The 11,690-nt window shown below is 38.0% G+C and overlaps 3 protein-coding genes across 3 annotated transcripts; all 3 read left to right on the top strand.

The window, feature by feature from the left end:
- The first annotated feature begins 1,008 nt into the window (after positions 1-1,008).
- Positions 1,009-1,986, top strand: LOC136747350 (olfactory receptor 1E16-like). The gene has a single exon (XM_066700286.1). The coding sequence runs from the start codon at positions 1,009-1,011 to the stop codon at positions 1,984-1,986; it is 978 nt and encodes a 325-aa protein (XP_066556383.1).
- Positions 1,987-6,691: 4,705 nt separating this feature from the next.
- On the top strand, positions 6,692-7,669 carry LOC136747349 (olfactory receptor 1E16-like). The gene has a single exon (XM_066700284.1). The coding sequence runs from the start codon at positions 6,692-6,694 to the stop codon at positions 7,667-7,669; it is 978 nt and encodes a 325-aa protein (XP_066556381.1).
- A 2,818-nt stretch (positions 7,670-10,487) lies between these two features.
- Positions 10,488-11,465, top strand: LOC136747348 (olfactory receptor 1E16-like). Its single transcript, XM_066700283.1, has one exon. It carries the CDS (start codon positions 10,488-10,490, stop codon positions 11,463-11,465), a length of 978 nt encoding a protein of 325 aa, XP_066556380.1.
- The last annotated feature ends 225 nt before the right edge of the window (positions 11,466-11,690 follow it).

Below are 11,690 nucleotides of genomic sequence, written 5' to 3'. Positions count from 1 at the left end.
CCAAACCAAAGACATGCATGTATGGATGACAAATGATCTTTTAATTTCATCACTTTTCAGGGTGAATGGTGCATTATTTGAATTAAATGCAAGGATTCCAATACTTTTGGCCACTTCTTTACCCACACATATCATTATCAACATATCAGTCTGTCTCTGGAGTACAGCTCGTATCACCAATCAGCTCATTGCACACAGCATTTCCCCTGCTGATGGCAATACAGCACATTACAGAGTCATGTGTATAAAGGACACTGGTCTGATGTTACAAATGCAAATACACAAGCTGAAGAACTGAGAGAGATCAGGCAGTGTTGAGAGAGAGAGCTGTCCCTCCGGCACCATTTAATTGTCTAATTATATTTAGGTGAGTATTACACATAGATTTAGGCAATTGTGTTTGTTATTCCTGTCCTTTTTGTCTTTAAAACTATATTAAAAAAAAAAAAAACACATCTTATAGAGAGATGACGCAGGCATATGAAAACCACCAAGAAAAAATAAACATACATTCATAAAAACTTTGCTTTCAAGCATGTGAATAAATGTAATGATTTGTGATGCATTTTTCTTGTAAATATTGAAAAGCAAACATTTTCATAATGAATTCCTGTCACTATGATTGTATTAATTAGTCTAAAATGACACATTTCAAGTTTAGAAAGTTTGTTAAAAAATATCCTTAATGCAATATATTTTTTTTAATGCTTCACATTGTACTAAAATGGTGCATCAAATTATGTTGGCAACACATGTCAATAATCCACTGACCCATTCAATGGTGACAGTCTATTACTGGCTGAAACAACTACCAGGTGTGTCCTGGAATGCCTTGTCGTGACATGGTTCAGGTAGGGGTGTTGTGGAGGATTTACAATGTTATTTCCAGCTTTTTCAGCTTAGTTTCCTCATTTGTACGTGTAGTCTCTGTTAAAATGAACAGTGAAATAGGTCACAACTTTTATAATTACAGGTCAGAGAAAAACAACTAGAGGAAACAAGTCTGCAATGATCTCCCTGAATTCAACAGTGTCCCCCAATGCTACATTTGTTAGGCCTCTGTTCTTTTACATCAACGGCTTTTCCAACATCCCACATGTGAAGTACTATTACATTTTCCTGTGCTGTGTTTATGCTGTAACTGTGATAGGAAACTCCTTCATCATGTTCATTATATACTTAGAGCACAGTCTCCACACTGCTAAGTACATTGTTGTGTTTCATTTAGCTGTAGCTGACATGTGTGGCAGCACAGCACTTATTCCTAAATTAATTCACACCTTTCTCTTTGACTCTCAGTTCATCACATATGAAGCCTGCTTGGCCAACATGTTCTTTGTACTTTTCTTTTCCTCCTTGCAGTCCCTTACCCTTGTTGTTCTGGCCTATGACAGGTTTGTTGCTATCTGCTTTCCACTGAAATATCACATAATTATTAGTAATAATAAAATGATGGTAATTATAGCAGTGATATGGACTTTCGCGTCAGCAGTAATGCTTATTTTAGTGGGATTAATTACGAGACTGTCCTTCTGTAAATCCACTGTGGTAGATAGCTTTTTTTGTGATCATGGACCTGTGTATTGTCTGGCGTGTAATGATAATTTTCCTAATGATATAATGGCAACAATATGTATGACAATAATCCTTCTTGCACCATTAGCACTGATTTCACTATCGTACACCTGTATCATATTTGCATTATTAAAAACTGCTTCAAGTAAGGGGCGCCTCAAAGCAATGAAAACCTGCACCTCCCATCTAATCTTAGTGGCAGTGTTTTACCTTCCAATATCGGCCACCTACATTGCTGCCATGACTACTACTCTGCACCCAAATGCCAGGATAATAAATACATCCTTGTCTTTTGCCATTCCACCCATGCTGAACCCGATCATCTATACTTTCAAAACAGAGGAGATTATGGATGTAATTAGAAGACGTTACAAAAAAAACAAGCTGATAATACCTATACTGAAACAATAAGCACATTTTGTTAAGGAAGCAATGCAGAAACATGAAGAACATTACTTTACACATGCAATGTCACTACAGAGCAAACTAACACACTGCTGACCCATGTCTTCAACTAAGAATATTAAATATGCACCCACTTTCCTCCAATAATCTATCTTAACCTCTCTTCTCAGGCAGGCTTCTTCCATATTTTTTTTATAAACTCACAAGGATCAACCCTTCTCCTTACAATGTGTTTTACTCAGCTCCTGGCCTAAGCCTGGTGCTCAGGCTCTCACTACTGCTGTTCTCTCCTGGCTGGTCTCACTACCTCTGTTGCTGGTCAAGTGTTTCCTTCTCTTTGATTTTCCGATGTAACTCCTCTTCTTCAGACTCTTCACAGGCTACACATTTCTCTGTATATCCCCTGTTTGTACAATTAACCTCTGCAATGCTCACCCTTCAGTTAATAAATTATTCTTATTTTCTCCTGCTTAGTTCATAATTAACTCATACACTATTTTACGCAGTTCTAAACTATTGCATGCACTGTCATGGAATGTATTCTTGTACCTGTCTTATTTAATCACTTTATAGTATTCATTTTGGTTTTTTTGGTATAATGTAAAAAACAGACAAAATAAATGTATTACTAATATCATTGTGTTTTTTTTAATATTCAACTGTATTCAATTACATATTTAATTTGTGATGTCAACAATACATTATTTTTATGATGTCACATATATTAAAGTCGACATTAATGTTTTGGTTCTAGCTCCTCTTCTTCCAATTACAGCAGATCATCAGGAAATGTGAAACAGCTGTGTTAATGTCTTTTCAACGTAAGGATCAATTTACCATTCTTTTCTTAACATGTACCAGATTGAAACCAACGGTTTTCTAAATGGGTCAATAATAGGGTACTGAAACATACAGCGTAGCTTAATGTTACCAGATGTGTTAAATAAATATAAAACCGAAAACAGAACCGATAACAGAATAAAACTGAAACCGAATCAAAGTGAAATTTATAAAAAACACACCGCTAGTTAGCACCACTAAAACTAAAGTGGTGGACTACTTGAACGGGTGGAGTTTGTTTAGACAAGCAGTGCCTACTAGCTAAACATTCCCTATGTTGCTGATCATGCCATCAGTGTCAAGGTTGGCGAATCCTATATTTCTCCACAGTAGAAACTTTGAGCAAAATGCATCCCCCGTGAATCTCTGTTCATTTCAGCTTCCTGGTATAATATTGTCTGCGATGTCTTACAGTTCCCTTTTCCTCCAGATGTCTCTATATTGTATTTTACAGATTCAATAAGCACACTGTGTGACTGTGTGGATGAATTCCAACACGATAAAGTATACTATGTATGTTAGCTGTAAAATATCAAGGAAGTAAACAAGCGGCCTGTATCAATTTGTTAGAGTTCATTCCACTTCCCCAGGTGTATGAATATAAATAACATAGCCTATTCAGTGTGAGCTAATTCTCCACTATAGATGCATGCATTCACATGAATTAATGATGACATAGAATAAGGAAATTACAGCAATAATTTACTACTGAGCTTGTTACATTATTCTTTTTTTAATATTGTTACCGCCTGCTTTTCCATTTCAGCCTGCTTGCTTTCTGGCTTATCCAAGACAGGTCGCCACGTGAGTCTCATAGATCGCTGGAGGTTGGTTGTAGACCAGCAGCTTGCTTTCCCCAACAGTCAACAAAGAGAAACAGACTCAGCGAGCTTAGCGATTTAGGAACCTTGGCATTTATTTAAAGGAAAGAAGGCTAAAACAGGGATGATGTGCAACACCAGTCTCTCTATAAACTCAACCAGAGGCCGCAACAGAAACTTAATAGTAAAAGATGTTTTCCCCTTCACCTCTTTCCCAGTCCTGCTCATTCACTTCATACCCCCCTCTTTCCCGCTGAATTGTAAAACCACCAATCATACAAGCACAACAATATCATGCAGCCAACTCTGGGAAGAGGTTCTGGTGCCAGGCCTTGTTAACCAAAACAAGGCATTTATTGCATTTATTAAATGTAAATATTGTGCTACTATGCATACTCATATTGTCTCTTTCTAATTTCAGACAAAAAAACATTCTACCTCCATAGTCCAGTATTGGACTGCTGTTGAAGTGATTTGATGTAGCAAAGCCTGTAAACACTGAATTGAATGTTTTCTTTATTATTCATTATACACTCACCTAAAGGATTATAAGGAACACCTGTTCAATTTCTCATTAATGCAATTATCTAACCAACCAATCACATGGCAGTTGCTTCAATGCATTTAGGGGTGTGGTCCTGGTCAAGACAATCTCCTGAACTCCAAACTGAATGTCTGAATGGGAAAGAAAGGTGATTTAAGCAATTTTGAGCGTGGCATGGTTGTTGGTGCATGGTGTTGGTTGCAGGTCTGAGTATTTCACAATCTGCTCAGTTACTGGGATTTTCACACACAACCATTTCTAGGGTTTACAAAGAATGGTGTCAAAAGGGAAAAACATCCAGTATGCGGCAGTCCTGTAGGCGAAAATGCCTTGTTGATGCTAGAGGTCAGAGGAGAATGGGCCGACTGATTCAAGCTGATAGAAGAGCAACTTTGACTGAAATAACCACTCGTTACAACCGAGGTATGCAGCAAAGCATTTGTGAAGCCACAACACATACAACCTTGAGGCGGATGGGCTACAACAGCAGAAGACCCCACCGGGTACCACTCATCTCCACTACAAATAGGAAAAAGAGGCTACAATTTGCACAAGCTCACCAAAATTGGACAGTTGAAGACTGGAAAAATGTTGCCTGGTCTGATGAGTCTCGATTTCTGTTGAGACATTCAGATGGTAGAGTCAGAATTTGGCGTAAACAGAATGCGAACATGGATCCATCATGCCTTGTTACCACTGTGCAGGCTGGTGGTGGTGGTGTAATGGTGTGGGGGATGTTTTCTTGGCACACTTTAGTCCCCTTAGTGCCAATTGAGCATCGTTTAAATGCCACGGCCTACCTGAGCATTGTTTCTGACCTTGTCCATCCCTTTATGACCACCATGTACCCATCCTCTGATGGCTACTTCCAGCAGGATAATGCACCATGTCACAAAGGTCGAATCATTTCAAATTGGTTTCTTGAACATGACAGTGAGTTCACTGTACTAAACTGGCCCCCACAGTCACCAGATCTCAACCCAATAGAGCATCTTTGGGATGTGGTGGAACGGGAGCTTCGTGCCCTGGATGTGCATCCCACAAATCTCCATCAACTGCAAGATTCTATCCTATCAATATGGGCCAACATTTCTAAAGAATGCTTTCAGCACCTTGTTGAATCAATGCCGCGTAGAATTAAGGCAGTTCTGAAGGCGAAAGGGGGTCAAACACAGTATTAGTATGGTGTTCCTAATAATCCTTTAGGTGAGTGTACATCAAAACAGTTTAGCACCTTTCAAACTTAAGAGTAAAACAGCCTTGTGTTTTGAGAACAATGTAAAAACACCTGTTGCTAAACCCTTTCTTTTTTGCACCTATGTTTTAATTTTCTTTTGTATCACTGTCGCCTCAAGTTGTGGTAAACAGAGAATTCTGCAAAATGAGGAAAAACTGAAAACTTTTGTTTTTTAAATAAAATACTTGCATTTCATGCTGGAATTGATGTCTTTTTTTATCTGATTAATCGATTAATTTAGGTAGTAATTGACAGATTAATCAATTATCAAAATACTTGACTGTTTGCAGCCCTAATCTGAACCAGGGGTACACAACAGAGATTTTGTTATTGTTATTATTATTTAAAGATACATATGCTATTGTACCCAGACATGATTATCAACATATCAGTCTATCTCTGGAGTACAGCTCGTATCACCAATCAGCTCATCAATCACAGCATTTCCCCTGCTGATGGCAATACAGCACACTACAGAGTCATGTGTATAAAGGACACTGGTCTGATGCTACAAATGCAGACACAAGCTGAAGAACTGAGAGAGATCAGACAGTGTTGAGAGAGAGCTGTCCCTCCAGCAGCATTTCATTGTCTAATTATATTTAGGTGAGTACTACACATTTAGGCAGTTGTGTTTGTTATTCCTGTCCTTTTTCTGTCTTTAAAACTATATTGATTACAAAAACAAATACACATCTGATATAAATATGATACAGGCATATGAAAACCTGCAAGAAAAAAAGAAACATACACTCATAGACACCTTTGATATCAAGCATGTAGATTTGTGTAATGATTTTGAATGCATTTTTCTTATAAATATTGGAAAACATGCATAATATTTTGTTGTCACTATGATAGTATTAATCAGTCTACACTGACACATTTAAAGTTTAGAAGGTTAGTGAAAATGTTACCTTAATGTGATATATTATTTTAAATGCTTCACATTGTGCTTACTAAGATGGTCCATCAAATTATGTTGGTAACATATGATCGTTGTCTGTAATCCACTGACACACTCCATGGTGACAGTCTACTACTGGCTAAAATCACTTACCAGTTATAACAATGTGTCCTGGAATGCTTTGTCACAACATGGGACACGGAGGGGTCTTGTGATTGATTTACCATCATATTTCCAGCTTTATCAGTTTAGTTTTATCATGTGTACATGTACCTATTCTCTGTTAAAATGAACAGTGAAATATGGTCACAACTTTTATAATTACAGGTCAATGAAATACACTGAGAGGAAGCAAGTCTGCAATGAACTCCCTGAATTCAACAGTGTCTCCCAATGCTACATTTGTCAGGCCTCTGTTCTTTTACATCAACGGCTTTTCCAACATCCCACATGTCAAGTACTATTACATTTTCCTGTGCTGTGTTTATGCTGTAACTGTATTAGGAAACTCCTTCATCATGTTCATTATATACTTAGAGCACAGTCTCCACACTGCTAAGTACATTGTTGTGTTTCATTTAGCTGTAGTGGACATATGTGGCAGCACATCACTTATTCCTAAATTAATTCACACCTTTCTCTTTGACTCTCAGTTCATCACATATGAAGCCTGCTTGGCCAACATGTTCTTTGTGATTTTCTTTTCTTCCTTGCAGTCCCTCACTCTTCTTGTCCTGGCCTATGACAGGTTTGTTGCTATCTGTTTTCCACTGAAATATCACATCATTATTAGAAATAACAACATGATGGTGATAATAGCAGTGATATGGACGTTCACCTCAGCAGTAATGCTTATTTTAGTAGGTTTAATTATGAGACTGTCCTTCTGTAAATCCACTGTGGTAGATAGCTATTTTTGTGATCATGGACCTGTGTATCGTCTGGCATGTAATGATAATTATCCTAATAATATAATGGCAACAATATGTATGACAATAATCCTTCTTGCACCATTAGCACTGATTTTATTATCTTACAGTTGCATAATATTTGCATTACTAAAAACTGCGTCAATGGAGGGATGCTTGAAGGCAATGAAAACCTGCACATCCCATCTAATCTTAGTGGCAGTGTTTTACCTTCCAGTATCGGCCACCTACATTACTGCCATGACTTCTAATCTCCACCCAAATGCCAGGATAATAAATACATCCTTGTCTTCTGCCATTCCACCCATGCTGAACCCAATCATCTATACTTTCAAAACAGGGGAGATTATGGATGTAATAAGAAGACGTTACAAAAGAAACAAGCTGATAATACCTATACTGAAACAATAAGCACATTTTGTAGTACTGGGTTAACTGTCTTGCTGTCAATCACTCTAAACATAAAGATGTAATATATCATTGTATTAGATTCCCAATTTGAGATGAATGCAAACATGAAATCCTACTCTATTTCTGTCATGCCTATCCACAAAACTACATAGCATGTTAAAACAGTATCAATTATTGTGCTATTTGACAAATATTGTGTAGGCCTTGTAAAGGGATAGTTTACCAAAATTATAAAATTACATATTGGTTTCCTTACCATGTAAGTGGTCTATTAAAAAGGTATGACGGCATGTTTAAGGTAGGCTGCTCTGTGTTCTGGGTCAGCATCCCTGCGCTGTCTGTAGAGTCGTTGATTTTCAGCAGCACTTAAGTTCACCATATCTATCAAAGGTAAAGTCATATTATGTGGTTACAATATTTAAATGGTAATACAATCCTAGTAAGTACTTATTAACATTTGTTGAGACTTTTATCAAACCTTAAATTGATTTAAAAAAAAAGTTAGTGGTGTTATTGATTGTCACTGGTGTTATTGTCATGTTACTGGTGTTACCATCAGTAACAGTAACACATCTGCAGACAAAATGGTATATCTAAGACGGCGGCCACAGTAGCTTTAACCACACTGCTAAAAATTGTAAATAAATCACTTAATCATGAGATTGTATCAATTATTTTAAACGGATTTCCTTTCCGCGTACTATAAACTCTATAACACCAGTAACACATCTTAAGTCCTTGCATGAAATGACCTAATCAATCATCAAATTGATAACATATCGAATCGGGGCAGAGAGAATACCAGATGAGCCGCAGAGTTCTGGATGAGCTGGAGCGGCGGGTAGTAGTTGCAGGCAGGCCGGCCAGGAGGGAGTTGCAGTAGTCCAGGCGGGAGAGGACCAGTGACTGGACTAGCAGCTTAGTCGAGTAGTTGGTGAGGAAGGGTCGGATTCGGCGTATGTTGCTCAGGAAGAATCTGCAGGTGCGAGTCAGTGTGGTGATGTGCTGGGTGTAGGAGAGCGCAGGATCGAGGGTGATTCCGAGATTTTTAGCGGAAGAAGAAGGAGAGAGTGTGGTGGATTCCAAGGGGATCGAGATGGAGAGGTCAGCAGAAGGTGAGGAAGAGTGGGGGAAAAACAGGAGATCCGATTTGGAGAGGTTGAGCTTGAGGTGGTGCGAGTGCATCCAGGTGGAGATAGCAGACAAACAGGAAGAGATGCGAGAGGGGATGAGGGGGTCAGAAGAGGGAAAAGACAGGAAGATCTGGACATCATCTGCGTAGCAGTGGTAGGAGAAACCACGGGCTGCGATGAGGGGGCCCAGGGAGCGAGTGTAGAGAGAGAACAGGAGGGGGCCCAGGACAGAGCCTTGGGGTATGCCTGTGAGAAGAGGTTGGGGGGTGGATGAGGAGCCTCGCCATGTCACTTGGTAGGTCCGGCTGCACCAGACAGGAGGACAATATCAATGTGCAACATGTCTAGACACATCGGCAGCACTGAGGAAGTAGTGGTGGAGGAAATGGTAGACTTATAACACAGGTCTTCAGCCTGGACTTAAAGGCTGATATAGAAGAGGAATCTTTAATATTGCTCAGCATAGAACATTTCTGATTGAAAACATGTTGAGTTGGCTGTTCAATTTTACCAGGCCATGTTTGGCTATGACATAACCTAGATTTGTACCTACAGTGTCTGGACTATACTATTTTATATTAGAAAATGTATATTTTTCACACTTGTCTAATATGACCATTCAGTAATTATTATTTTCCCAAACAACCTTAGTTGAGCTCAACATCCTCTTAGTCCATTAATAAATCCTTGCTGCAAAGTAATAATAATATTAAAAGCAAAATGTTATTTAGAGATGAATCGTGTTTAGTTCATATTAAATAAGAACCTGGCTGCAATTGCTAAAAAGGAACCAGGGGTACACAACAGAGATTTTGATTGTATTATGATTATTATTATTATTAAAAGATATATATGCTATAATTGCAGCTAGTACAGCTTGCATCACCAATCAGCTCATTGCACACAGCATTTTCCCTTGCTGATGGCAACATTGCACTACAGAGTCATGTGTATAAAGGACACTGGTTTGATGCTACAAATGCAGAAAAGCTGAAGATCACAGAGAGCTGTGTTGAGAGAGAGCTATCCCTCCGGCAGCATTTCATTCTCGAATTATATTTTGGTGAGTGTTACACATACATTTGGGCATTTGTGCTTGTTATTCCTGTCTTTAAAACTAAATTGAAAAACATAACAAAAACACATCTGATAGACAGATGACACAGGCATATGGAAACCACCAAGAAAAAATAAACATACACTCATAGAGAACATTGATATCAAGCATGTGGATTATTATAATGATGTTTGATGCCTTTTTCTTGTAAATATTGGAAATCATACATTATTGTAATGAATTACTGTCAATATGATATTATTAATTAGTCTAAAATGACACATTTAAAGTTACAAAATTTTGTGAAAATATAACATTAATGCAATATATTCTAAATGCTTCACATTGTTCTTACTAAAACGTTACATCAATAATCTACTGGACCCCTCAGAGGTGACAGTCTGCTACTGGCCAAAATCACCTACCAGTTAAAACAATGTGTCCTGGAATGCATGTGTCAAGTAGGGGTGCTGTGGTGGATTTATCTTATTTCTTTATTATTTTCTTTATCAGTTTAATTGTATCATTTGTACTTGTACCTATTCTCTGTGAAAAGGAAAGGTGAAAGAGGTTCACAACTTTTATAATTACAGGTCAAAGAAAAACAACAAGTGGAAACAAGTCTGCAATGATCTCACTGAATTCAACAGTGTCTCCCAATGCTACATTTGTCAGGCCTCTGTTCTTTTACATCAACGGCTTTTCCAACATCCCACATGTCAAGTACTATTACATTTTCCTGTGTTGTGTTTATGCTGTAACTGTATTAGGAAACTCCTTCATCATGTTCATTATATACTTAGAGCCCAGTCTCCACACTGCAAAGTACATTGTTGTGTTTAATTTAGCTGTAGCTGACATGTGTGGCAGCACAGCACTTATTCCTAAATTAATTGACACCTTTCTCTTTGATTCTCAGTTCATCACATATGAAGCCTGCTTGGCCAACATGTTCTTTGTGCATTTCTTTACTTCCATGCAGTCCCTTATCCTTGTTGTTCTGGCCTATGACAGGTTTGTTGCAATATGCTTTCCACTGAAATATCACATCATTATTAGTAATAATAACATGATGGTGATTATAGCAGTAACATGGAAGTTCACCTCAGCAGTAATGCTTATTTTAGTGGGATTAATTACGAGACTGTCCTTCTGTAAATCCACTGTGGTAGATAGCTATTTTTGTGATCATGGGCCTGTAATTCAACTTGCATGTAACAATACTTTTCCTAATGTGATAATGGCAGGGATATGTATTACAATGATCATGTTTGCACCATTAGCGCTGATTTTATTATCTTACACCTGTATAATATTTGCATTATTAAAAACTGCTTCGAGGAAGGGGCACCTCAAAGCAATGAAAACCTGCACATCCCATCTAATCTTAGTGGCAGTGTTTTACCTTCCAATATTGGCAACCTACATTGCTGACATGACTTCTAATCTCCACCCAAATGCCAGGATAATAAATGCATCCTTGTTTTCTGCCATTCCACCCATGCTGAACCCTATTATCTATACATTCAAAACAGAGGAGATAATGGATGTAATTGGAAGACGTTACAAAATAAATAAGCTGATCATACCTATACTGAAACAATGAACACATTTTGTTCAGGAAGTAATGCAGAAACAGGAATAACATTACTTTACACATGCAATGTCACTACAGAGCAAACTAACACACTGCTGACCCATGACTTCAACTTTCCTTTTCCTTTTTTTGTATAATTTCTCTTTACCCCCCCTTCCCAGGCAGGCTTCTTCCATATTTTACTTTGTAACCTCACAAGGATCCACCCTTCTCCTTGTAATGTGTTTTACTCAG

The sequence above is a fragment of the Amia ocellicauda genome, chromosome 3, assembly GCF_036373705.1.
Source record: "Amia ocellicauda isolate fAmiCal2 chromosome 3, fAmiCal2.hap1, whole genome shotgun sequence".
Classification (NCBI taxonomy): domain Eukaryota; kingdom Metazoa; phylum Chordata; class Actinopteri; order Amiiformes; family Amiidae; genus Amia; species Amia ocellicauda.
Note: the sequence above shows the minus strand (reverse complement) of the source record. Positions and strands in the feature narration are given on the sequence as shown.